General features: G+C 42.3%; 1 protein-coding gene across 2 annotated transcripts in view; it reads left to right on the top strand.

The window, feature by feature from the left end:
* MYO5B (myosin VB) overlaps window positions 1-25,962 on the top strand; it is a 367,788-nt gene that overhangs the window by 121,414 nt on the left and 220,412 nt on the right. For both annotated transcript variants that reach the window (XM_048851019.2, XM_048851021.2), the window contains exons 3-4: window positions 3,681-3,852; window positions 7,464-7,608. In XM_048851019.2, the coding sequence (XP_048706976.2) occupies window positions 3,681-3,852; window positions 7,464-7,608 (317 nt within the window). The remainder of the gene's footprint in view (window positions 1-3,680; window positions 3,853-7,463; window positions 7,609-25,962) is intronic.

The raw sequence follows: 25,962 nt of genomic DNA, 5'->3' as shown, positions 1-25,962 counted from the left end.
TTATTTGATATAAAACCATTAAGATACCTTAAGTTTGTTGGATGGGCACATTCATCTTTGGATTTACGCTGTCAGATTTAGTGTGTGTTCCCTATGATGCTGCTTTGCAGTTAACTCAGCTTCCTTTAGAGAAGACTGGTTAAATTCTAAAGGTCTGTTTTCTGCTCTTAAAAGATGTTGATAGCTGTTTCCTGCTGGTACAGGTCTTATAAATGGAGTAGGATGAACAGTCCATACCTAAAATATGGCATGATAAAAGTTCAGCTCAGCTCCTGTCATTCTGATAGATAACATTACAGGGCCACCTGTGCCAAACTGAAGTAGTTTGTTAGAGCTGGACTAAGGCTTGGGGTTTTTATTCCACCGTTATTTTATGTTGTTTAATGGAAATCTGTCTTTCAGGCTATTTTGTAACTATTCAATTTATGAAGCCAACTTGGCTATATAGCTATTGCTCTGAAGGATATGACAGACATGTCACTAACTGAAAAACCTACAGTAAATTGAATGAAGGCTCAGTTCATTTTTAAAAAAGACAGATTTACATGGCTGGATAACAGGGGTCTTTCCCTTTTAATATTTCTCCTGTGCAGATGGTTTTTATTGTTGAGACCATTCTTATGAAGTCCCTGCTGAGTGTGATGAGTGCATGTTGGCCTGACAAACTTTAGAGTAGCATGGAGTGACAGAAGCATGCATCAAATGAAGGTTACATGAACATCAGGATATCTTTCAGGGAATTGAAAGCCTTTGGTTCCTGAAAGTTGAAATGTCTCCGCTGTTGTTACTAGCTCCTTTTTCTTATCCTTTTCATCTGAGTGAATTTTCATGGATTTATGATTTTCCAGCAGGCCTGTTCCTGGCTGCTTTGTGTATATCATGAATCTCTTTCTGGAGTGATGAACTCAGTGTTGCATAGTCCATGGGAATCCTAGGCTCTCAAAAATCCTAATGCAGGACTGTGGGGATTATCTCCTGGAACTCAGTTGCAGCAGTAAAGATTTTTGTAAAGGTCAAGCTTCACTGAGATTCTCTCAGGAGTGGAAGAACTCAGTCTGCATGCTGCATGGGTGGTGCTGCTCCTATGCATCTTGAAAGAGACAGCATGGCCTACTGAATAGGATAATGGGTTGGGGCTTTGGAGACCAGGCTCTGTTCCCATCTCTACCACTGACCTGCTATGTGGTGATGGGCAAATTACTTCATCTCTCTGTGCTTCTGTTTTTCTTCCCACCTTTTGTCTGTCTTGTCTATTTAGCTAGTAAACTCTTCAGGGCAGGGTTTATCTTTTAATTGAGCATAATGGGGTTCCAATCTTGGTTGGGACCTCTTGCGGGGTCGGGGGAATCAAGACTTCACATTCTTGTGTGGTGATTACTTTGCTTATGGCACCAGACTGGCCAAAAGCTGAGTGTGATCTGATCTGTGTTGTAGCTTTGTTTCTGCTGGCAGTTGGACTAGTAACTCTGAATGTGCCACATGGCTTCATTTCTGCAGTATGTTTCATACCAAAAGGGTCTTAGTGTGTAAAGTTGAAGTGACATCAGTGCAGAACTGAAATAACAATAGCAAGCTGTCCCAGAGGAAGAAGCTGTGGAGGGTCAGTTAGGGAAGAGAGGAGAGCTAGGAGGAAGACGTTTTAGGAGGAGGATTTTGCACCAGCAATGGCAGGATAGTTGGAAGGGACAGAGGAAGCAGCGTTAATCAATGGGAAAGGGAGAGGAGCAACGTCTGAAGCGGGATGGCACTGTTCCTTTGAGAGGACAATTTTTAATTGGAACCAAAAATGAGTGATGAAGTTGGGTGGTGGGTTTTTTGGTGGGTTTTTTTTTTTTTGGTGTCTTCATTCTACTGTCCTACTTATCTGTTTTGTCCTCCTCTTCAGTCCTGTCTCCCGTTTAGATTGTGGTCCTTGACAGCGGGGACTGTCATGTTTGTTACATGTCTGGACAGTGCTTAGCACATCGAGGGCCCTGATCTTGGATGGTAGTTTTGAATGTGGGAAAGATAGGGCCATGTGTTAAATCTGACGATGGTATCTGCACATGCAGGAATCTGGGCAGGGAGGAATTGGGGAGTCCACAGAGGAGGCTCTCTGCAGCCATCAAGGTGAGAGAGGGGTGAAAGGGAGGGTAAAGACTTCAGCGGATGAGGAGTCAAGGCAGTGGCAACAGGGAGGCCTCAGTTTGTCACATCACTTCAAGAGAATCTCTGTTAAATATTCCATGCTATTGGCTGAGGAACTGAAGGCCTGAAACGTGGCAGAGCCGGCATATCTTCTGAGGATTGAAAGATGAACTCTTCTTCTATAAGCATCCATTAGCTGCCAAAATATTAATTGGAGCTGTTTGTTAGATTGTCCAAGAGGCAAATGAGCAGAACGTACTCGACACAGTCGGCAATGAATGGCCATGGTACGCTTTTCCCTACCTAGTATTCATGCATATGTCACCCACTGATCACCTGCCTACGTCCCCTCTGCTCTAAGCACTATCTGTTGTGCCATTGCTAATATATTCACTTTTTCCTGTACGTGCCTATATAACTAAACCAAACGGCTTGTTGGATAAAATGAATGGCATGGGAATTCTCATCTGCCTCTTCCTGCTTTCACAAGCAGGGTTTCACCATTGCTGGAGGAACTCAGAGTTTTCAGGGGGGCAGGAACATAACTCATCTGAAGCGTAAACAAACGTTAAATGTTTTCAGTAAATACTAAACTGGAAACTTCCCAAGACGACATCTGTCTCCTAAGTGTCTGAGAGTGGAAGTGCCCACGGGGAAGTTGACAAAGGTATTTACAGATAAAGGGGGAAAAGTCATGCTGATTCTAATCAGTGGCTCTGCTGTTCAGTTGGGGAAGAGCCAAAACTCTTTAGCCTATGGTGAGCCATATATTTTAATGCCATTACCATGTTCCTCACGTAAGTCTACAGTGCTCCTGTGTTGGCTCCTTTGCATCCTCTCCCCATTGTCAGAAGAGACTGAAGGGAGTATAGAGCATAATGTGTTTGAAGTGACTTTAATTAAAAAAAAAAAAGTCAACAAATAACTTTGTCAAAGGGAAGGACTCTGGATTCTGTGACTCTAGCTGATCTTAGAGGAGGATAAATAAGGATGCACATGTCAGATTCATTTATGCTTTTACTGTTTTTGGTATATGGTACTGTGTGTTACTAACACTTTGAGGTAGCTTGTGCCATCTCCTTCCTTGGCCACCCCTAAAAACTTCCTGGGTTTGTTTTAGAAAATGAGATTAGATAAATTTATTCAGTAAGGATGAAATTCACCCTTCAGCAGTGAATTTTGTCCTTTGTGCAATGTCCAGAGTATTTGCCCTTATTCAGTACTGGGAAATCCCTAAGGAATACAGGAAATAAGAAAGCAATATTGTTTAGTTATCCAAAAATAATTGAAAATATTTTTTAAAGGGTGACCATTGTGGGTGCACAGAACTCCTATTCACTTCGGTAAGCAATATGTGCATGTTTTATCTATCTGGGCAGCATCTAGCACAATGGGGCCTGGATTCTGGTTGGGGCCTCTAGGTGCTGATGTTATACAAATAATCTGTTGAGGGCAGAATTACCCCTACATGAGTTTTAAAAAAAACTAATATGAAGAAGGTAGACGGTTCTTATTTTTTAACCATTTTTTGTGTGCAATTTGTATTACTTCAGATCTACGAATATCCAGTTGATCTCAAAACCAATCAACTGCCTTTCTTGCGTAATCCAGATATTCTGGTGGGCGAAAATGACCTGACAGCTCTAAGTTATCTCCATGAGCCTGCTGTCCTACATAATTTAAAGGTTCGATTCTTGGAATCAAATCACATCTATACCTACTGTGGTGAGTATTACAATATATCTACATCAGGGTTTGTGGATTTTTTTGCACTGTTTAATAATTTCTTATATGCTAATACTGATCTTTTTATAACAATTTTATATTTACATAGCTCCTCTTATCTGAGGATTTTACCATATACAGTAAAAGCTGTGTTATCCAGCACTTTACCAGCTGGAAAGCTCTAGTCACCAGCATTTCTGATATCCATTAAAAGTCCAGTTGGTGCAGGGCCGTCAGGTTCCCTACCTGGCTCTGCATGTCTCCCCGGAAGTGGCAACATGTCCCAACTGCTCCTAGGCAGAGGAACGACTACAGGGGCTTCGTGCGATGCCCCCACCCCAAGGGCTGGCTCTGCAGCTCCCATTGGTCGGGAACTGCAGCCAATGGGAACTGCAGGGGAAGTGCCTGTGGGTGGAGGCAGTGCTCAGAGTCGCCTGGCAATGCCTCCACCTAGGAGCAGCAGGGACATGTCACCGCTTCCACGGAGCCGCCCAAGGTGAGCACCGCCTTGATCCAGCACCCCAAAACTCCTCCCACACCCCAACCTCCTGCCCCAACCCCTCTCCTGCACCCAAACTCTCTCCCTCTTAATTAACTGGAATTTTTGACTCTCTCACACGCACACACCCATTCCACCAACATGCCAGATAACAAAGCTTTTATCGTATTCATTAATTAAGCCACACAACGCCTCTTTGGAAGTGATGATGTAATACCTGTCTTAAGGATTAGAGTGACTGAAGTGCAGAGAGGTCACTAGCAGAAGTAGGAGTAGAACCCAGATGTCCTGTTTCAGCCGATAAAAGGTGTTAGGCCAAGTCTAATTTCTGTTTATTTCTTAACCTAAGTTACTCTAAGTATAGAGGAGTGGGAAATTGAGCTTGTTAGTGTGAACACAAGTTAGAGAGATAAGTCGGAGACCGTAAGATGGGAAATTTGAAGTTAGCCAGGATGTAACCCCGGGTTACATTTTGGTTATAACTGGTTTTAGCAAGGGTTTTTATAAGTGTGTTTTTGAGAATTTGGAATGTTATTAAAACGCTATCTATATTGATAGCAGGAGAAGGACATTGATTCAGATGTTAATTTAAATAATGTGTGTGTTAAGAGCCAATAAAGAGATGGTGGAAATGTGAAAATGGTAATGGCTATGTTTAATGTTAATTAGTATTATAATGGGTTATAAAAGGAGTAGCCTTGCTAAATTGCAAGAGAGCTCCAATTAACACCAAAAGGGTATTGTTAGGTTACAGGATTATAAACTATACTTCATTCTGTTGTCAGTGGACTGATCACCCATTGATATGCCCTTCCCTCTTTGAAAATGAGTATAATTGTAGTACCTGTGTAAATGATAATTGTATGCCTGTTTGCTGAATTAATAATTTTTCTCTGAAAGTTTGGTTCTGTCATTCAAAATGCCATCCAGGGTCTTCTATTTAATTAAATTGTCTGTAATGGACCTAGGGGCTTCAATTTGAATCATAGAATCATAGAATATCAGGGTTGGAAGGGACCCCAGAAGGTCATCTAGTCCAACCCCCTGCTCGAAGCAGGACCAATCCCCAACTAAATCATCCCAGCCAGGGCTTTGTCAAGCCTGACCTTAAAAACCTCTAAGGAAGGAGATTCTACCACCTCCCTAGGTAACGCATTCCAGTGTTTCACCACCCTCTTAGTGAAAAAGTTTTTCCTAATATCCAATCTAAACCTCCCCCACTGCAACTTGAGACCATTACTCCTCGTTCTGTCATCTGCTACCATTGAGAACAGTCTAGAGCCATCCTCTTTGGAACCCCCTTTCAGGTAGTTGAAAGCAGCTATCAAATCCCCCCTCATTCTTCTCTTCTGCAGGCTAAACAATCCCAGCTCCCTCAGCCTCTCCTCATAAGTCATGTGTTCTAGACCCCTAATCATTTTTGTTGCCCTTCGCTGGACTCTCTCCAATTTATCCACATCCTTCTTGTAGTGTGGGGCCCAAAACTGGACACAGTACTCCAGATGAGGCCTCACCAATGTCGAATAGAGGGGAACGATCACATCCCTCGATCTGCTCGCTATGCCCCTACTTATACATCCCAAAATGCCATTGGCCTTCTTGGCAACAAGGGCACACTGCTGACTCATATCCAGCTTCTCGTCCACTGTCACCCCTAGGTCCTTTTCCGCAGAACTGCTGCCTAGCCATTCGGTCCCTAGTCTGTAGCGGTGCATTGGATTTTTCCATCCTAAGTGCAGGACCCTGCACTTATCCTTATTGAACCTCATCAGATTTCTTTTGGCCCAGTCCTCCAATTTGTCTAGGTCCTTCTGTATCCTATCCCTCCCCTCCAGCGTATCTACCACTCCTCCCAGTTTAGTATCATCCGCAAATTTGCTGAGAGTGCAATCCACACCATCCTCCAGATCATTTATGAAGATATTGAACAAAACCGGCCCCAGGACCGACCCTTGGGGCACTCCACTTGATACCGGCTGCCAACTAGACATGGAGCCGTTGATCACTACCCGTTGAGCCCGACAATCTAGCCAGCTTTCTACCCACCTTATAGTGCATTCATCCAGCCCATACTTCCTTAACTTGCTGACAAGAATACTGTGGGAGACCGTGTCAAAAGCTTTGCTAAAGTCAAGAAACAATACATCCACTGCTTTCCCTTCATCCACAGAACCAGTAATCTCATCATAAAACTGAAAACTGAGTTTCGTTTATTACATTCTTAACTTTAACAACTTGACATGTATTGGGAACATTTAAAATTCAAGGTTAAGCTGTCCTCCTGTCTCTACATGTAGCCACCAGACCACACTCCTCCTATAGCAGGTTAAAATAACATTAGTGTCGGATTTAAGCCCACAAACCCAGAAAATATTTAGAGGAAGGCTTCTGATTCTATCATCCTCTCATGCTGTTGTCCATAGTTTTTGTAGCACACCTACTCTCTGATCCATGTAGACAACCCTCCCGAATCCATGGGGATCCCATGGATTGATTGATTTCCCCCTGGCCTGGATAAGATTACAGGATGGGGTGGGATGCCATGTTTTTGGATGACTGTGGTTCCTAAGCCCAGTGGTGTGACTGTATGATGAACTGAGCAGTCTGGATTTCCTACAGGAAGGGAAAGGAAGTTTTTAAAGATTTTTTTTTTTAATTCATATCTTTCATGTTCCTTTAACATGATATGTGCATTTAATTTCTGTTAATCTTATGGTTTTGCATTTTCATCTGAAATCCAGAAACCAAAATATTTTGAGTTCAGTGGATGTTCAATTATGTGGATATGGCTTATCCACGGCAGTATCTTTCACCTTTTTGGGGGCAGGGAAATGCTCAAAGGGCCTACTTCATATGATGGACTTCTATTCATCTCATATATTTTATGCTCCTCTTCCATAGCTTAATGTGAGCTGTTCTTTTCACCAGTGCATTAACCATTTCTACATGATTCAAAGAAAGCTGATATAAGAACCTGGACCCTTTTGTTCTATGCATTTTTTGAATCTCCTTGTATTAATAAAAATAAAAAAAAGAAAGAAAGAAAAAAGGTTCTAAACTATTGTGACTTTATTTTAATTCTAATGTCTGCATGTTTGTCTGTTTTATTTAGGTATTGTTCTTGTTGCCATTAACCCATACGAACAACTGCCAATCTATGAACAAGATGTCATCTATGCATACAGTGGCCAAAACATGGGGGACATGGATCCTCACATCTATGCAGTGGCAGAAGAAGCCTACAAGCAAATGGCTAGGTGGGTGATATGTTGGTTAAGAGGCTTACACTCAGAACCATGGCTGTTCTTCCTTGGTGGTGGTCAAGATTATATAATTCCAATTCATACCAATGAAAATAGTGTAATTTATGGAGGACAAGGCAAAATTTTGCATCTCAGCTAGGAAGAAAACCCTACGCAATATCTGGGCCTTTTATCTTCATAAACCCAATAGAAAAGGAAAACTTACTTTGAGAGCCTTATGCCAGCCACCCTCCCTCCCCCCCCGAAGTGGGGTGTACCACACTTTCTGCTCCCAAACTCACCTCAGCAGTCTTTCAGCAGTCCTTTGATCTCTGAGGATTCCAACTCTTTTGAAGTTCAGAATATCCTGGTTCCTGTGGCAGCATCCTATCTGGTTGTCTGCCTGATGCCAGTACACGTTGTGGTACACTAGCTTTCACTGGTCCCTTGTGGTTGTGGCAGCTTCAATAAACAAGCATTTCACAATTCCTTTTTAATCAACTTTTTGCTGAGTGTGTAGATGACCTCAATATGTGCTGAGTGGAGTTGTACATCAGACTGCCGCTCCATCCCATGTAGACAATTGGCTAGTGATGAGACACTGTAGGGCAGCCCACTAGTTCACGAGGTCATTGGGAACCCATACATTTTTTACAGCTGTGATTGACCCTAGAATCTCCGGTCACGTTGCCCCTATGTAAGCAGGGTGACCAGACATCCCGATAATAGGGGCTTTGTCTTACATACACAACTATACCTCAAAAAAAAGTGACCTGATACTTCACACTTGCTACCTGGTTACCCTAGGAGTGAGTTCCCACAAGGACACACAAATCGCTGTAAATGACTTGGAGCAATCAGTCTTGTACTGGAATTCTTGGGTTAAATAATCTGACTGAGACCAAAAACAATTTAAATCATCCATGTTGAAACTTGTAAGCTCATATGCCAGGTAGAGTTTAAAAAATCCACACGAGTGCTTTCATACATTGATGGAATGTCTTGCCTAGCCCTTCTTCAGCAGTGACCTAAGAGTGCATATCTGTGGTTCATTATGTTTTTACCACTGGTATTCTTTATAAGGCAGCTCTATCATCACTGCTACAAAAGCAGGACCGCAGTCCATGAGCCAAATTCAGGCCACCACAAGCCTGTGCAGCTCCACTGGCTGAAATGGCATGTTACCCACCCATTCCACGTCTGCACTTGGGCTATTATATTCAAACTCAGTAGAAACTTTGAGTATTGCATTTGTTGAGAGCCAGGAGTCTATGCAACTGTTTGCTCTCTAAGCAAACATAAGAACGGCCATACTGGATGAGACAAAAGGTCTATATAGCCCAGTATCTTATCTTCCAACGGTGTCTTGTCTTGTCTTACCACATCTTACCTGACTGTAAGAGCCTGCATAAGTATTTAATGCCTATTTGCTTCAGTCTTCACTAAAAAAAGGTTAATGGTGACCAGATACTCAACACAATTAATATTAACAACAAGGGAGGAAGGAACATACACCAAAATAGGGAGAAAATAGGATAAAGAACACTGAGGTAAATTGCATGTATTTGAGTTGGCAGGACCTGATGAAATCCATCCTAGGGTATGTAAGGAACTAGTTGAAGCAATCTCAAAACTGTTAGCAATTATCTTTGAGAACCCATGAAGGACTGGTAAGGTCCCAGAAGACTGGAGAAGGGCAAACACAGTAACTCTCTTTAAAAAGGGGAACAAAGAGGACCTGGGGAATTATAGACTAGTCAGCCTAACTTCAATATCTGGAAAGATACTGGGATAAATTTATTAAGCGATCAGTTTGTAAGCACCCAGTGGATAATAGCATTATAAAGAATTTCCTTCTCTGTCAGACCTAGTGGATGGGGGTGCAGCAGTAGATGTGATTAAGACTGCGAATCATTAATCTTCCATGACCTCTGTGAATTTTGCAGCGCTGGTGCAGCTGACCCCAGGACTACCCCAGCAGTTGGGGAAACCCAGAGGCCAGCCGCACTGGCTGCTGCTCTTGCAGCCTCAGACAGCTGGTCCCCTTTCCTCTCCCACCAAGCAGCAGTCGTCTGCAGGAGCGCCCCAATCCCAGCAGGTAAGATTTAGTCACAGGTATTTTTAGTAAAAGTCATGGACAGGTTATGGGGCCGTGACTTTTTGTTTATTGCCCGTGAGACTTTTACTAAAAATACCCATGACTAAAACGTAGCCTTAGACATGGTATATCTTGATTTTAGTAAGGCTTCTGCACTGTCCCATATGACGTTCTTGTAAGCAAATAAGGAAATGTGGTCTAAATGAAATTACTATAAGGTGGGTGCACAACTCGTTGAAAAAAACCATGCTCAGTGTAATTATCAATGGGTTGCTGTCAAACTGGGGGGGATATCTAGTGGGGGCCTGCAGGGATCAGTCCTGGTACTTGGATAATGGAGTGGAGAGTATGCCTATAAAAATTGCAGGTGACACCAAGTTGGAAGGGGATAGGATTAGAATTCAAAATAACCTTGAGAAATTGGAGAATTGGTCTGAAAGAACAGGATGAAATTCAATAAAGACAAGGGGAAAGTACTACACTTAAGAAGGAAAAACAACTACAAAATGGGAAATGACTGGCTAGGAGGTAATACTGCTGAAAGAGGATCTGGGATTTATAGTGGATCATAAATTGAATGAGTCAGCAATGTGATGCCATTGCTAAAAAGGCTAAATGTTCTGAAGTTTATTGATAGGGGTATTGTATGTAAGACATGGGAGATAATTGTCCCACTTTACTTGGCACTGGTAAGGCAATAGCTGGAGTACTGTGTCCAGTTCTGGGTGTCAGACTTCAGGAAAGATGTGGATAAATTGGAGAGAGTCCAGAGGAGAGCAACAAAAATGATAAAAGATTTAACAATCCTGACCTATGGGGAAAGATTATAAAAAAACACAAACTGGGCATCTTTAGACTTGAGAAAATAAGCCTGAGGGGGGACTTGATAAGTTTTCAGGCATGTGAAGGGCTGTTAACAAAAGGACAGTGATCACTTTGTTTTCCATGTCCACTGGCTGTAGGACAAGAAGTAATGGGCTTAATCTGCAGCAAGGGAGATTTCGGTTAGATCAGGGGTCCCCAACAGATGGCGCCCGCCGGGGCAATTGTGTGCACCCGCAGGACACACTGCCACCGAAATGCCGCCACCGAGCACGGCCACCTGAGAACCGCCCGCCGAAATGCCGCCGAGCAACGGCGGCGGTGTGTTTGGTGCCCGCCGCAGTCTGTTGGGAATAGGAATGTGCTATTCCCACAGAAAGGTTGGGGACCACTGGATTAGATATTTTGAAAACCTTTCTAACTACTGAATAAGGGTAGTTTAAGCTCTGGAACAGGCTTCCAAGGGAGGTTGTTGAATCTCCATCACTGAAGGTTTTTAAGAACAGGTTGGACAAACACCTGGCAGGGATTTTCTAGGTTTACTTGGTCCTACATTGGTGCAGGACGCTGGACTCGATGACTTTTTCAAGGCCCCTTCCAGCCCAGCATTTCTATGGGTCTGGTATTCTATAGTTACAACCTTTGATTCTTAGTGGAGCACTAATGCAAAAAACTCTGTTAAGCTTAAACCATTAAAAGTCTGACATCAACCCCTAAAAACAAGAAAATGAGCTAAAACATGGAGTCCAATCTTGATAGGTATTGAGTGCCCTTGGGTGCTATTGAAGCTGATGTGTTGAGGGTAGCACTCAGCATGCTGCAGGATCAGACCCAGGGCGGATGATGCCCCTTGTTTCTCGGTGTTGCTGAGACCAGTGAAAGAGGACTTGCAATATTTAGATAGTTTTTCCTGTGGAATTTCTTGAGTATACTCATTATCACATTAGTGTTTTCTGTGTTTGATACACTTTTGTTTTATTTCTTTAAATAAAAGAAGGAAATAATGTGTCACTGAAACAGAGTATAAGACTTTATCCATGTATAATTGTTCTGTTGAGTCCCTCAGTGGCAGTGTGAAAGAAAGTATTTATTGATATAATGGAGTGTAGAAGAGTTTTTTAATACCCCCTATTGATATAATAGCAACTTCCCTAAGGAGCCCTACGGACCCTTTGCATGGATTACTGATAAAATACACTCCATTTTCCCCCTTTGGGTACTGACTGTTATTTCAATATGGATTTAATTTACATTATGTCAACAAATTATTGACTTCTAGATATGAAAGACCCGGACAGCTTTGATCTTGACATTGGGAGTTGATGTATTTAAGACCATAGTGAGCCATGTCATCTGTAGGGCAGTTTTCATTTTTGCAGCAAATATGTATTGAGGTAACCACACAAACTGTCTTACGATATTTAGAATTAACTACATGACATTCCTTTACATGGGGAGGAATCTGTGCCAATGGAAGATGCTAAATGGGCAACAAAAGAAAATGAATGTTTCTCTTTATGCAAGCATGGGTGGCAGCAATGCGAGCTTCCTTGTACCACCTTGCCAATGTGTTTCAAACTTGCTTTGAGTGCACCATTCCTGGAGGTGAGAAATGGTTCAGTCCCCACAGCCACAGAATTCTGCTTGCCTCTGCTGTGACTTTTAACACAGGTAATGTGCTGGTTGTGGCATTTAGAACAGAAATGAGACCTTCAAGCCATTTTGAGGAGCCACCAAATAATTTCCTGGCGACAGTTTTTATATTTGTTGCTAGCTGACTGGGTGAGACTTGAACTAGTTACCTGGAGGTGGAATGTTTCCATATCCCATTGCCATTCTTTTAGTGAGTGAGTTCACCAGTGACTGATCGTGTATTAACTTGATGCCATTTTAAGACTTCCCAGAAAGCATCTGATATTGCAGGTGTTTTGTCTGCTGGTCGTAATTCTGAAAGATTTAAACCAAATCTGGTCACGTTTTTTCTCACTAGCTGAGGCAGTCAAGTTTTTAATCCTGAGCAGCTTGACAGGAAAGTTACGGGACAAATGTGTGAAAAATAAAAGATGTCAAATGTATGAAAAATATTGACACTATTAGCTCTTGTCCTGAGGAACTGTTTGGGAAAGGCTTGAAAACTTTTGGGAAATAAAAACAAACAGATTTATGTCAATATTTCTAATCATTAAACAATTCCAGGCTGACTTGTTGCTTCAGCCACAAACTGCTGAGCCAGTCATCACAATGGAGTGAGGACAGCTCTAGTGAACGTCCTGCACTCATGCTGAACACTGGATTATACAGGCATTACAGCGTCAGTGCAACCATCCGTGTAAGTGAATAGAAGCATCCTTGCATACCAATGCAGAGTACTGGGAATTGTGGCCCTTTACAATGGCCTGGAAACCTTGTTAGCATTTTCCATAGAAAAATGTTTTGTCGAAATCGTAATGTTTTTTGCAGAAGTGTATGTGTTTCAATGAAAATCTTGTTGAAAAAGGTTCCTCAGGTCCAGGATGGAATTTCTGGATGGAGGGGAAGATGGAGGGACTCCGGAATAGCCAATAGCTTGGTGGTTAGGACATTCATCTGGAATGTGAGACCCAGGTTCAAGTCCTTGCTCTGTCTGATTTGGGACTTGAACCTGGGTCTCCCACATCCCAAGCAAATCCCTTGACCACTGGGGTATTGGCTGTTCTTATTCTTTCACAGCTCTGCATTGCAATAAAACCAAACTTCAAAACAGTGACATTTTTCACGAAAAGGAATTGTTGTTTTCCAGACAGCCCTAGTTATCATCGTTCTGGAGAACTGTGCTTAAACCTAGTTTACTTGACAGCTGCAAACAGCTTTCCTGGCCATTATAGGCAGGGTCTGTGGGTTTACCCGAGAGACAGCATTTTTAAAATGTGTGAAATTTTGCCCAGGTTCTGCATATAATCCACCGTGAGGCAGAATTTTATTTTTATACTGTCATGCCTACAATGATGCTCTGCTGTTCTGCTTTTGGTCATGTGTGTTGGGATGCTAGGCTTGATTTTGTTTTGTTGGTTTTTTTTAAAAGAAATATTCTAAACTGGAAAAGCTATTATGTAAAAATGGCAGCATGAGTTTCACTGTTTTGTATCTGAATCACTTCAAATCTGCTCAGTGGAGAAACAAAAGGGTGATTATTCCAGATTTGCTCAGTTCTGCAAACGCAGCAAGGGGGCTATTTTTTTTTCTGGCTGGGTGGTACTTGGATCACCTATTATCAAGAGCAAAGTTTCAACAGTTGGAACCTGGCCAGCAGTACTATTGATGGATGTCCCAGTGAAAATAGAATCCAGCTCAGTCCCCAATAGCTGTGGTGTTCTGTAGTGCAAACAGTAGTGTAAAAAATAGTAAAAACTTAGTTTGGTCTGTTACAGTGAGCAGAGGGTGAAGGCTCAGCATCTTTGAAAATCAGGCCCCTATTTAAGTTATTTCATTTTGGGCACCAACAACTGAGACAGCCAAGATCACTAGTCACTTCTGAAAATGTTGTCCCTTAATTCTACAGCGTGTTTCAGCTGAGAAACTCTGGTTTCCAGATGTTATTTCTCAGTATATCTCTAATATGGCACTGTACCAGTCAATGATTGACTGCACTAGGTGTGATAGACAGGGAAGCCGGGGAGCCTGACTCTAACCAATAGAAACCTGCCTTCCCGGTTTAAGTATATTAGCTTTGACTGCTGCCCCTATAATTTTGTGCTGCCTAAGCTCTGTAAGCTATGACATTTTCTCTTTGCAAAGGGACATCAGAATAACAACCTTCAAAAAACTAAAAATGATACCCTCTATTTGGAACTACTTTAGGTTCTTTATCCTGGACTGATATTACAGTAATTGCAGACTTAGAAACAAAAGAGAGGGACTCTAAATGGTTCTGTGGTGCAATTTTAAAGTGTGTTTTTGGAGGCGAGTGAAACATGCCTGGGAGTATTTGAGTGAAACATGCCTGGGAGTAAGTGCACTGTGGGTCTTTTAAAATGTAACTAATTATATTTTATTCTAAAAAGCTTTCGGTGGTACTTGATGTTCTCAAAAGTTTGAACTCCTTGGAAGTCTCTTGTTTTCCTCCCTCTAGCAGCATAAGGACCGTGAGGGAGTTATATAATAAGTGTACTCATTATGGTTGCACATTTGCTGGGATAGGGAATCTAATGTGTTGGGGCCTGCAGCAGTCAGATGGACCACTTGGGCATATTCTATGCCAATGGGGAGCCCCCCTCAAGTCTAATGGGACTTGCATGAATGCAGGGGTCTACCCATGAGGATCAGCTTGCAGGCTGGTGGCCTGAACATCTATTATACTCTGGTTTATTCATTAATAAGCTGCTATTCTTTTGATGTCATGGGTATTGTCATAAAAATAAAGGGAAGGCTAACCACCTTTAAATTCCTCCTGGCCAGAGGAAAAACCCTTTCACCTGTAAAGGGTTAAGAAGCTAAAGATAACCTCGCTGGCACCAGACCAAAATGACCAATGAGGAGACCAGATACTTTCAAAGCTGGAGGTGGGGGAGAAACAAAGGGTTCTCTCTGTCTGTGTGTTGCTTTTGCCGGGACCAGAGCAGGAATGCAGGTCAGAACTCCTGTAAAAAGTCAGTAAGCAATCTAGTTAGATATGCGTTCGATTCTGTTTTGTTTGATGACTGATAAAATAAGTTGTGCTGAATGGAATGTATATTCCTGTTTTTGTGTCTTTTTGTCACTTAAGATTTAGCCTAGAGGGATTCTCTATGTTTTGAATCTGATTACCCTGTAAGGTATTTACCATCCTGATTTTACAGAGGTGATTCTTTTACTTTTCTTTAATTAGAATTCTTCTTTTAAGAAGCTGATTGCTTTTTCATTGTTCTTCAGATCCAAGGGTTTGGGTCTGTGTTCACCAATGCAAATTGGTGAGGATTTTTATCAAGCCTTCCCCAGGAAGGGGGGTGTAGGGCTGGGGGGGATTTGGGGGGCAAGATGTTTCCAAGTGGGCTCTTTCCCTGTTATATTTGTTAGACGCTTGATGGTGGTAGCAGTAAAGTCCAGGGACAAAAGGTAAAATAGTTTGTACCTTGGGGAAGTTTTAACCTAAGCTGGTAAAAATAATCTTAGGGGTTTTTTCATGCAGGTCCCCACATCTGTACCCTAGAGTTCAGAGTGGGGAAGGAACCTTGACAGGTATAAAATGCTTAACTTGTCAAAAGTCTGCAATGGATGGAGATTTGAATTAAGACTAGACGAGCACAACACTTACACTATGTCTACACTACAAGCATGGGTTTGATTCCCTGCTTGTGTACACATACTCGTGCTTGATAGCTAGTACAAGCATAAATAGAGGGATAGCCACCTACAGCACAAGTAGCTACAGCAGTGGCATGGCTTAGCTGTTCCAAGTTTGTACTGGCAAGGCTCAGTGGCTTGTGCTACTGTTGTTGAGCCAGTGCGAATATGTGTATGTGACCTGGGGATCACACCCTAAGCTCGTCGTGTAGATGTAGCCTCGGACAGAGTCGCTAACCTGAGGTGATCAAACCTACACAACATCTGAAAGGGGAAGCGCTGTGTCATAGATGAGCCTGGCTCCTTTAAGAGAGAGAGGGTCCAGAGCCCACCTGTGACTAATTAGTCACCACCTTGTCAGGCCTAATGAGGGATAGCAGGCCTCTATAAAGGTCAATAGAGAAGCTCCCTGGAGAGGTAATTAGAAAAAGCCACAAGAAGCCAGACAGACTCTGGCAGGAGCCCAGGATGGGCTGGGGGAGAAGGAATTACAGAAGGGGATAGAGAGAGAAGGATCCCACAAAGGTTCCCCAGAAAAGGGGCAAAAACTGGAGTGAAAGACTGTGAATCCTAGATAACACTGCACCTAGCCCAGGTAGGGTGAAAGAGTTTGTGTGTTGTGAGGGCATGGCGTAAAGCTGTATGAAACCCAGGTGGGCTAGATGATGTTCTGTATCTAATCGCTCTGAGGGAGAAGATAAAAAGGCAAAGTCTGGAAGAGAAGGGCCTAGATCACACCTTGGCTGGGAAGGAGCAAGCTAGCAGCCAGGAAGGGTCCTTGAGAGTTCGTGACTGTGATACTGTCTCTCTAACATATTGGATTTTTAGAAAAGAGATGGTCGAAATTTTTCAAAAATTCAAAATCTCTATGGAAACCTTCAATTTTTTTTTCCGAGAAAAGGTCTCAACATAATTTTTTTTTTTTTTTGACCAGCTCTAGTTAGTACATTAGAAGGTAAAGGACATGCACTTGGATTTCCAAAATACTTTTTGATAGGGTTTCTCACTGGAGGGCATGGAGAGTTTAAGGCAAAGTTTTATTCTGGGTTAAAAACTGGTGAAGTGGTAGGAAACAGTGGTAGTGATTAGATGGTCCTTGGAGTGCAACGGTATTAACAGTGGATAAATACTGGGACCAGTGTTACAGATTATATTATTGTTGCAGTGGCCACCATATGGTGCTTTGTTATAGTCTTACGACTTGGTGTGTGAGCAAGTTTTTAATCTTGGGAAAATGTACTGTTTGTTTTTCTTCGTTGCGGTTTCTGTGGGGAAGCTGTGGCAAGCAGCAAGGAAGTATACTTTTTGCCTTAACTTTCTAACTAAAGTCAGTTCTTGACGCTTTCTGGAAAACAGGTTTTGGTTTTGGACAAAGATTCTTGAAAGAGGGTATTACTTGAGTGTCACTTGTAATCATTTCTCTTTGGGGACTGGTGTACATGTGCAAATAGAACAAGAATATAATCAGCTGTCATTGATTTAGTCTCCAATCAGATGCTGACCGTTAAAGTCCTGACATCTGCTCCTTCAAGCAGTGAGACTGATATATACTAACCATATTGAGAAGGAAATGGAGAGTGAGTTGGAGAAGTTTGCTGTTAACACTAGTTATTTTGCTTAGTAAAAGCTATGCTGGATGATGAGACTTTTGAAGGATTTAAATGTGTTGAGGCAATTCACCTGCAGGGCAGAATATTTAAATTCAACCTGGATAAATGTAACATAAAACACATAGGCAAAAGCAAAAAAGGTGATCTCATGCCGATGGACTCTAAACTTTGAGGATCCTCTGAGAGCAAACACTTAGGAGTCTTTTATAGAGAGACCGATAAAGAAGCCTGCTGAGCATGCAGCAGGTTTTTAAAGGCAAATAGGGACGCTTGGGTTGTAGGAGAAAGGCCTGGAATACAATACAGAATGTATAGTGACCTATTGAATAGTGCTATACCTTCATGCTGAAGACAGGCTCCCATTTTCTTTGGGTTGCCTCACTTTAGGAGATATAATGGAGATTGAGAAATCTAGTGAAGGTCATTGAAGGTGGCTCAATGGATTACAGAACTTTGAGAGACTGCAAAAGCTGGTATTCTGGTGAGAAGAGTTGGAGGCAATTCCATATTTTACCGTATTTGTGTCAGTATTTTATAATATACAACCATTGCGCAAAGTCTAGGCATGCGGTCAGAATTTACAACATCCATTAATGTACAAGGAAAGGTAAAATTGACCTACCTTCTGCCTACACCCCTCACACTATTAGAGCTAATACTAGCAATAGAACACAGCATCAGCAAGCATCCTCCACGGTGGAGGGGAAGAAGTCCATTTGCATCTGCCCCATTCGCTAGCAAAATTCATGGGTGAGCAGCGAGGCCTTGCACTGTACCCTGAAGGCCATCAAACTGGGCTCTGTTGGAACAGTAAGCAGAGTGAAGGGAGTTCTGAAGTCTAGGGCCTTCCCTAGAGAATGCTCTGTCTTTACAAACTGAGTTTAAAATCTAAGACCTGTCAACAGGAGTGGTGCAATGGTCAATTGTCGGGAGCATTCACAGGAAGGAGAGTGGTCTTGTAAGTAGCCAGGAGTCAGGACAAAATAGATGAGAAGGCATCTAAATCTTGCCACCTTCAGGGCATGTTACAAAACTCATCACTACAGGAATGGCTTCCCCAGATGATGGAGCAGAAGAGCCTGACTGTTCACATGGAAAACCACTTAACACCTAGAACAAGAGAAGGGCAGAGGATTTGAATCCTTCTTTGGAGAAAACTCAAACATGTAACAGCCCCATAATATAATGGTGATGGATTCTTTAGAAATGTTTTTGGATGCAGTGTGAGAATAAGGGAATAACGTGCTAATTTAAGACAAATACACAGCACATAGTTAACTTGTGGGATTTGGTGCTAATGGAAGGTATGGAGTCAAGCGCTGTGGCTGGTTGTCTGAGAGGCCTGGGTGATTTTATGGTCATTACTAATAATTGTAGTTCTGCTGTCCTAAGATATTGCCATAACGGTTTAACGCTTCAGGACATAAAATAATTGCTGCAGGTCAAGAAGATTCTCTAATCCCATCCTCTACCTCCACCCTCTTCTAATATGGAGCATTGCTAATTTGGCTAGATAAATTAGGGCTTGGTCTCTTTGCCTTTCGCTGAAGCATCAGACATTTGGAAACACGATACAAGGTTAGGTAACCCAGCAATCTAATTCAGTGTGACACATCCTTTGTTCCTTAAGCATCAAAGTCACTGGGCAAACGAAAACTGCTTTGTATATGCTGCATACCCACATGAAAATTGTTTGAATTGCATTTTTTCCCCTTGGGAGAATAAATACATGTGGAAAATTCCAGTGTTTCAGCTGTTCATTCACATGTTACAGGGAAAGTTTGCTGTTTCCTGTCTGGTTCAGGAAATGTGAAAAGGGGTGGAATTTCTTAAATTAAGAAAGCTACTCACATTATACTCTCAAGCTTGTTCAATTGATGTATGCACAGAGCTCCCATTAATGTTAATGGGACTTGTATGTACTGTACACAGAGGAGATACTCTATTTCTTAGGGCTCTATCCCAACACATTGCTAATAACGACATCCACTGGTTTGACTATCACTCCTCCCCACCTCTTGAGTCCCTGTATTGGCTCTTATCAGATAGAAATATAGGGCTGCAGGGACCTCAAGAAGTCATCTAGTCCAACCCCCTGCCATGAGGCAGGACCTGGTAAACCTAGAACACCCCTTAGAGGTGTTTGTCTAACCTGTTCTTAAAAATCTCCAGTGATGGGGATTCTACAACCTCCCTTGGAAGACCTTTTAACTACCCTTATAGTTAGAAAGTTTTTTCTCACATATAAAGTAAATTTCTTTGCTACAGATTAAACCCATTACATCTTGTCTTACCTTCAGCTGAACATGGAGAATAATTGATTACTGTCCTCTTTATAACAGCCCTTAATGTATTTGAAGATTCATCGGTTTTGATCACCTTCTGTATCACATTCAGTCTCCTGGGGTGAAATCCTGGCCCTATGGAAGTCAATGGTAAAATTTCCATTGATTTTAATGGGCCAAGATTTCACCCCTCATTCTTACATGCCCCTTACTTCCCTTCTTGTACCCTATGCTTTGCTAGTTCAGTTCACCTTAATTGGTTGTCTCTTCCCACAAACTATTTTTCACCTTTTCTCATACCGTATGGGACATCCTCCTTGATCATATATTTTAGCAGAGAGGCAGCCCTGCTCTAGTATAAGGTTGAACGTCACTTTCTTTTTAAGGGTTGCCCAGTGGTGCTGGAACTAAGGGTACTACTGCACCCGCTGGCTTGAAGTAGTAATAACATGCACCAAAACATGGTTTCCATCATCTGCACCCTCACTCTAAAATTTTTTCCAGCACCCCTGGGATTGCCTGTTTTTAGGGATCTAAAATCCACATGCTTAGTTGAATTGTCTTGAAATTTTCTTTACCCTATTGGAGGTGCAGGATAGAGTTATTGGCGGGGGGGGGGGGTATGGTTATTGATTCTGAGTCCCGGTCTAGTGCTCTAGTATCAAGGCCACATTGCCTCCCAAAGTAAGTGATAGTTTGCATAGAAAATAGGTGCTTATCTCTGTATCCTGATTCTAAATAAAGAGTGAGAGAGAGAGAGAGTGTGTGTGTGTGTGTGTGTGTTGTGACAGGGTCGGGCCAGACGGCTACAGGAGAGTGATGGAAGACAGATATATTAGCCCCAAGTTAAGCAGGTCCCTTTTCCCTGGTAAGGTAACAGGGGCAGTTCCAGAATAATCAGGAATTTGCTGGAACCAGTTAAGGTAGACAGGCTAATTAGGACATCTGGCGCCAAAGCTGCTGGAATCAAGACAGGCAGGCTAATCAGGGCACCTGGTTTAAAAAGGACCTCACTTCAGTCAGTGAGGGGCGCGCAAGGAGCTGAGAATGAGAGGGCGTGCTGCTGGAGGACTGAGGAGTAAAAAGGTCCTGTGGTGAGGCTACAGAAGGTGTTGGAGGAGGCCATGGGGAAGTAGCCCAGGGAGTTGTAGCTGTCACACAGGTGTTACACGAAACACTCTAGGCAGCTGTGATTCACAGGGCCCTGGGCTGGAACCCAGAGTAGAGGGCAGGCCCGGGTTCCCCCCATCCCTCTAACTCCCTATTGGATACAGGAGGAGTTGACCTGGACTGTGGGTTCCACCAGAGGGGAAGGTCCCTGGCCTGTCCCCCGACCCACGAGGTGGACCAGCAGAGACTGCGGCGATTGTTCTCCTTCCTTTTCCCCAGGCTGGCCAATGATGAGGTTAGCTGAGTGAATGGCAGGTTTGAGCCACTAGCAAAAGTGGCCAAACTGAGGGCTGCCGTGAATCTCTGAGGCGAGCAAATCTGCCAATAAGTGCAGGACCCACCACGACAGAGGAGGAAATTTGTCACAATATGTATGTATGTATAAAATAAAATATAAAAAAACAAAACTGCCACATCCTGGGGCAAATATTGAAGTAGGTTCCCCTTCTCCTGCTATAAAGCAGCACAAACTGTGTACAGAATCTGCATATGGCAGCTTTTGTACAGCACAATGTGAAGACCGTGTTAGGGATTAATCCCATTTTGCTCCAGTGAATGAGTGACCCGCAAAGAAAATGTGCCTAACAGTTTGTAAATAGGAATTCACAAGTAAGGATGAAAAATGTTTCATTGTCTTTTTTAAAAATTATGTGAGTTCCATGTGTTATGCTTAATAAAATGCAAAATCAAATCGGTGCCTCTAGCACTGTATGCTCAACTACCAGATGTAATGGAGTGACATGGGCAACACTCTCTGGAGCAGCTTGCTCTTCTCTCTTGGAACAGAGCTCTCATTCCGCATAGATTTGTGTCTGGGAAACACTATTCCACTAGGAGAGTGGTGAAGCACTGGAATGGGTTACCTAGGGACGTGGTGGAATCTCCATCCTTAGAGGTTTTTAAGGCCCAGCTTGACAAAGCCCTGGCTGGGATGATTTAGTTGGGGTTGGTCCTGCTTTGAGCAGGGGGTTGGACTAGATGACCTCCTAAGGTCTCCTCCAACCCTAATATTCTGTGATTCTACGATTCTACTCATTAGAGGGGTAGAATAAGGACCAGCAGAACTTCTGCACCTGGCTCATAAAAGATGGACAGTAGGGTTGTTCCTCCAGAGCAAAAAAACTCAAAGGGTAATAAAATGTAGTATAAGCAAAACCTCACCTAGATGTGCATATCCACTCACGTATTTCCAGATCGGAGTAGCTGAATCTGGTAGGAAATACAATAATATATTGAGAGCCTTTTAGCTATGCGCACTATGCTATGCTTACAATCTGTGCAAAATGAAAGGGGGTACGGGGGTGCAAAATATGCCCCAAATAAATACAATAAACAAAATAAACTTCTTTTTCAAGTACAAGGAGCAGACTAGTAACAGACAATCCCATTAGAATATGCAAATGAAACCCTTAGATATAGTTGAAAGGCTAAGTATTGTGCTGTAGTATGTTATTGTTTGTAGTACATACATCAAACTGATAGGCAGCTGGTGTGCTGATAACATTGCCTATCCTGCAGAATGATAACATCTCATTGTTTCCTTGTGCTCCCCCATCTGTCTGTATCTGTCTGTTCTCTTAGATTGTAAGCTCTCTGGGTAGGAACCATCTTTTTGTTCTGTGTTTGTATAAAGCCTAGCTTAACTGGGTCCTGGTCCATGACTAGGGCTCCTGGATGATGTAGTAATTCAAATTAGTAATACTTGGGGTAGATGCACGAGTTTTTCAAAGCTGTTTTGCATGTTAAAATAAAAATGAATTGGCCCATGTAAACCTCACGTTAATGGTAGAAAAAAGACTTTGCATTTCTTTAGTGTCTTTCACCGCAGGATCTCAAACTGCTTAATAAATACTATCCTTTGTGACACTTCTATGACAGTGGTAAGTATTTTACAAATGGAAAAATAGAGGCACAAAGAGGTTAAGGTACTTGCCAAAAGACATACAGGGTGTCAGTGGCAGGACCAGAATTAGACCTAGATCCTCTAGATCCAGGGTCAAACCACCAGATTGTGCTCTCTCCAGATCCATTTGGATTATACAGTAGGAACATCTGGTTAAGAAAACGTGGGCTAAAGTGATTGTTTTTTAAACCTGCAACAAAAACTCACCCTCACATGAGAAGTTAGAAGTAAATGAGAAGAGATTTGCTCACCTTTTTCACTAGGAGGGTGGTGAAGCACTGGAATGCGTTACCTAGGGAGGTGGTGGAATCTCCTTCCTTTGAGGTTTTTAAGGTCAGGCTTGACAAAGCCCTGGCTGGGATGATTTAGTTGGGGATTGGTCCTGCTTTGAGCAGGGGGTTGGACTAGATGACCTTCTGAGGTCCCTTCCAACCCTGATATTCTATGTTCTATGAATGCAAAATCTTGCAAACTCGAAGTATACTGTGATTTCATTCCTGATCTGTATAGAATAAAATGCCTTTAGCTCATCATATGCATGGGTCCCACTAAACATACTTCAGAGAGAACAATTATATACAGGACAAAAAGTGGCTATAATTGGCATTTGGAGTAGGATACAGTCTATGATTACATACACTTGTGGGAGTTATTGAAATGACAGTGAAAAGAGAATTGTTGGTTTGCCCTCTAGGGTTGCTTTCCTCCTGTGACTGTACAATCCAGCGTGTTAAGGATCTCTTCACAGCCTTACTTCTGGCACTTATTTACTGTAGAAGAAATAGAAATTAGAAATGCAAAAGAGAAGTTTGCTGACGTGATCCAAACTGAAAGTAATTTTGCAAGTTAAACTCCAGCATTGATCTGCAGTCTAGTAAGTGGTAATGCTAGTTATCGCAAAATGTGCAGTGAAAGACCAAATCCCCAACTGTCTATTGTACCTATGGTAGGCTTGAGAAATTGAGAAATTGGAAGCTGCAGGGGAATAAGTTATACTCTGTTGTACTGTAGTAAAGTGTGAGGGGAGCTAATTTTGGACTTTGCTCCTGACACTAGAAACAAAATCACTGAAACCTGAAATTGTGCTTTTAAATCTGTCACGGTCTGCTATTACAGGAAATAACTGCACCCCAAATAGTAAATAACATCAGAAGTATCGCATCCTGAAATTCATTCTACCAGCATATATAGTATAGCTACCTGATCCTAGCAGAACAGAACTCTTCGTGTTGGGTATTTAATAAGAATAATCTCCCAACAAAGAGTGCTTTGCTAGACAGTGGGGAAGAGAAAATGAATCTGGTTTCACATTATATTTTCATACTCGGTGTATCTTGAAACCCTGTACAAAATAACAAGTTCTGACTGTGCAGCTGATGAGCAAACAGAGTGACCGTTCTGCACTCAAAAATAGCTCTCACAGTAGTGAATGCTCTGGGATATTTTGGAGGTAAGATTTTGGCTGGGATACCAGAGTGATCCCCATGCTGTTGCATGGCCTCCTTAGTTTACGTGCGGAGAGTCATCAAGATGAGCAAAAGTGACTCTGTGGCAGGCATCAGTGGTTACAAACCCAAGTCACCTTGAATATGAGTGTTACCAGTTGAGAGTCCTTGATGCTACAATGTTGAGTGAACATAGGGTTGTCCAAGATTATGACACTGAAGGCACCATGCCTGTACATGGGTACAGCAGTCCTTCTCTATGCTATCAGATGCAGGATTGGGGCCTGATTGAGCGGGGGGGGGAAGGTTAATTCAGAACATTTACTTATTCGTAATATGAGAGCAGTGAATCAGAAAAAGCTTCTGTTCTTTGACAGAAGCTCACATCTGAGTCATCACACGGGAGGATTAAAACTATGCAGTGAAAGAAAGGGTGGGAATTGGCAGGAAAATTAACCCCAGGCAGAAATGCAAGAGAGGAATAAAATTGATCCAACAAATACAATGATCATATGTGAAAAGTAGAGAAATATTTTAGATTTGCCAGAATATAGGTAGGTAGATTTAGCAAGTGTGCATTAAAGAACTAAACAAAGATGTGTACTGCATACAAAATGTACAGGCCGCTCTGATGCTTTTGCTGTTGAGGTTTTTCCTGATATTTTTTTGCTGGTATTCATTGCCAGTTCATCCATTAAAAATTGCTTGTCTCATTCTATTGCTAGGCATTTAAACATTTGAATTAACTTGGGACTTTTGCAAAATCCTTACCTCTAGAGGAGTCATGAGAGAGGTCATTCCTTCACTTTTGAGTGGAGGTTTTGTTTTTTTTTAAACCCTAGCTTTACAGTAAAGAGGGATCAGAACTTCAGCCATTCATCAGCCATCCCTGCTCCTCAGAAATTCCTTTTTGTGGATTTTGGATCTAATGAGACCTGGCTCCTTGCTCTTGGTGTTTATAAAGCAAAAACAACCAACCAGCCCCCCCCGAGATCTTGCAAAACCCAAACCAACGCTCAACCTTGTCCATTTCAGCTTTTTAGAAAGGCAGCTGTCAAATAAGCATGTCAGTACCTGTGAGATGTTAGACATGAGTTAAAAGGACTTAGTCAATTTGCCTAATGGTGAGGGTAGATGAAGAGGAAGAAGAACTTAAAAAGGGAAATCTAAGCATTTTCTGAACAGTAGCAGCAGGCAACTCTTTGTCCTAGCAGAAAGAGAGAAAGAAACACCTTGGATTCAGATTGTTGACTGGGAAAGAAAAATGTGACTTAAAATTTTTTTTGCAATATCCAGTGTCAGATTAGAAAGAGTGAGCCAGAGGCAATTAGCAGAGAGTCGCTTTGGTCAGAAATAGCTGATGGAAGAATTGTAAATACTTGGAAAGGAGAAGAGAGCCAGGTGCAGGAGGGCTTCAAGCATTTTTAAGGCTGACCAAGACTCTGGTGCTGATGTCTTGGAAGAAACTGTATCAGATGAGGGTATTTGCCAGTAAAACAGGAGAACAGAGGTGTCCAAAAAGTAAAAGAATAGCCTGTGTATCTCATAAAATGCATGAGGGAAGAATGACGGGTCAGGACAGAGTGGAACTGAATTTGGCACAGCTGGCTGAAAGATTAAGGCTGTAGACTAATGTGAATAATTCTGTCTTCTCTCTGGTTTTTACTACTGTTACCCCGGCCCTAACATGTTATGTCTATGTAGTATTGCCTGGTTTTGTATCATCCGGCCTTACGGC

Source organism: Caretta caretta, chromosome 5 (genome assembly GCF_965140235.1).
Source record: "Caretta caretta isolate rCarCar2 chromosome 5, rCarCar1.hap1, whole genome shotgun sequence".
In the NCBI taxonomy this organism is placed as follows: domain Eukaryota; kingdom Metazoa; phylum Chordata; order Testudines; family Cheloniidae; genus Caretta; species Caretta caretta.
The sequence above is the reverse complement of the archived record's forward strand: the minus strand, read 5'-3'. Positions and strand labels throughout refer to the sequence as shown.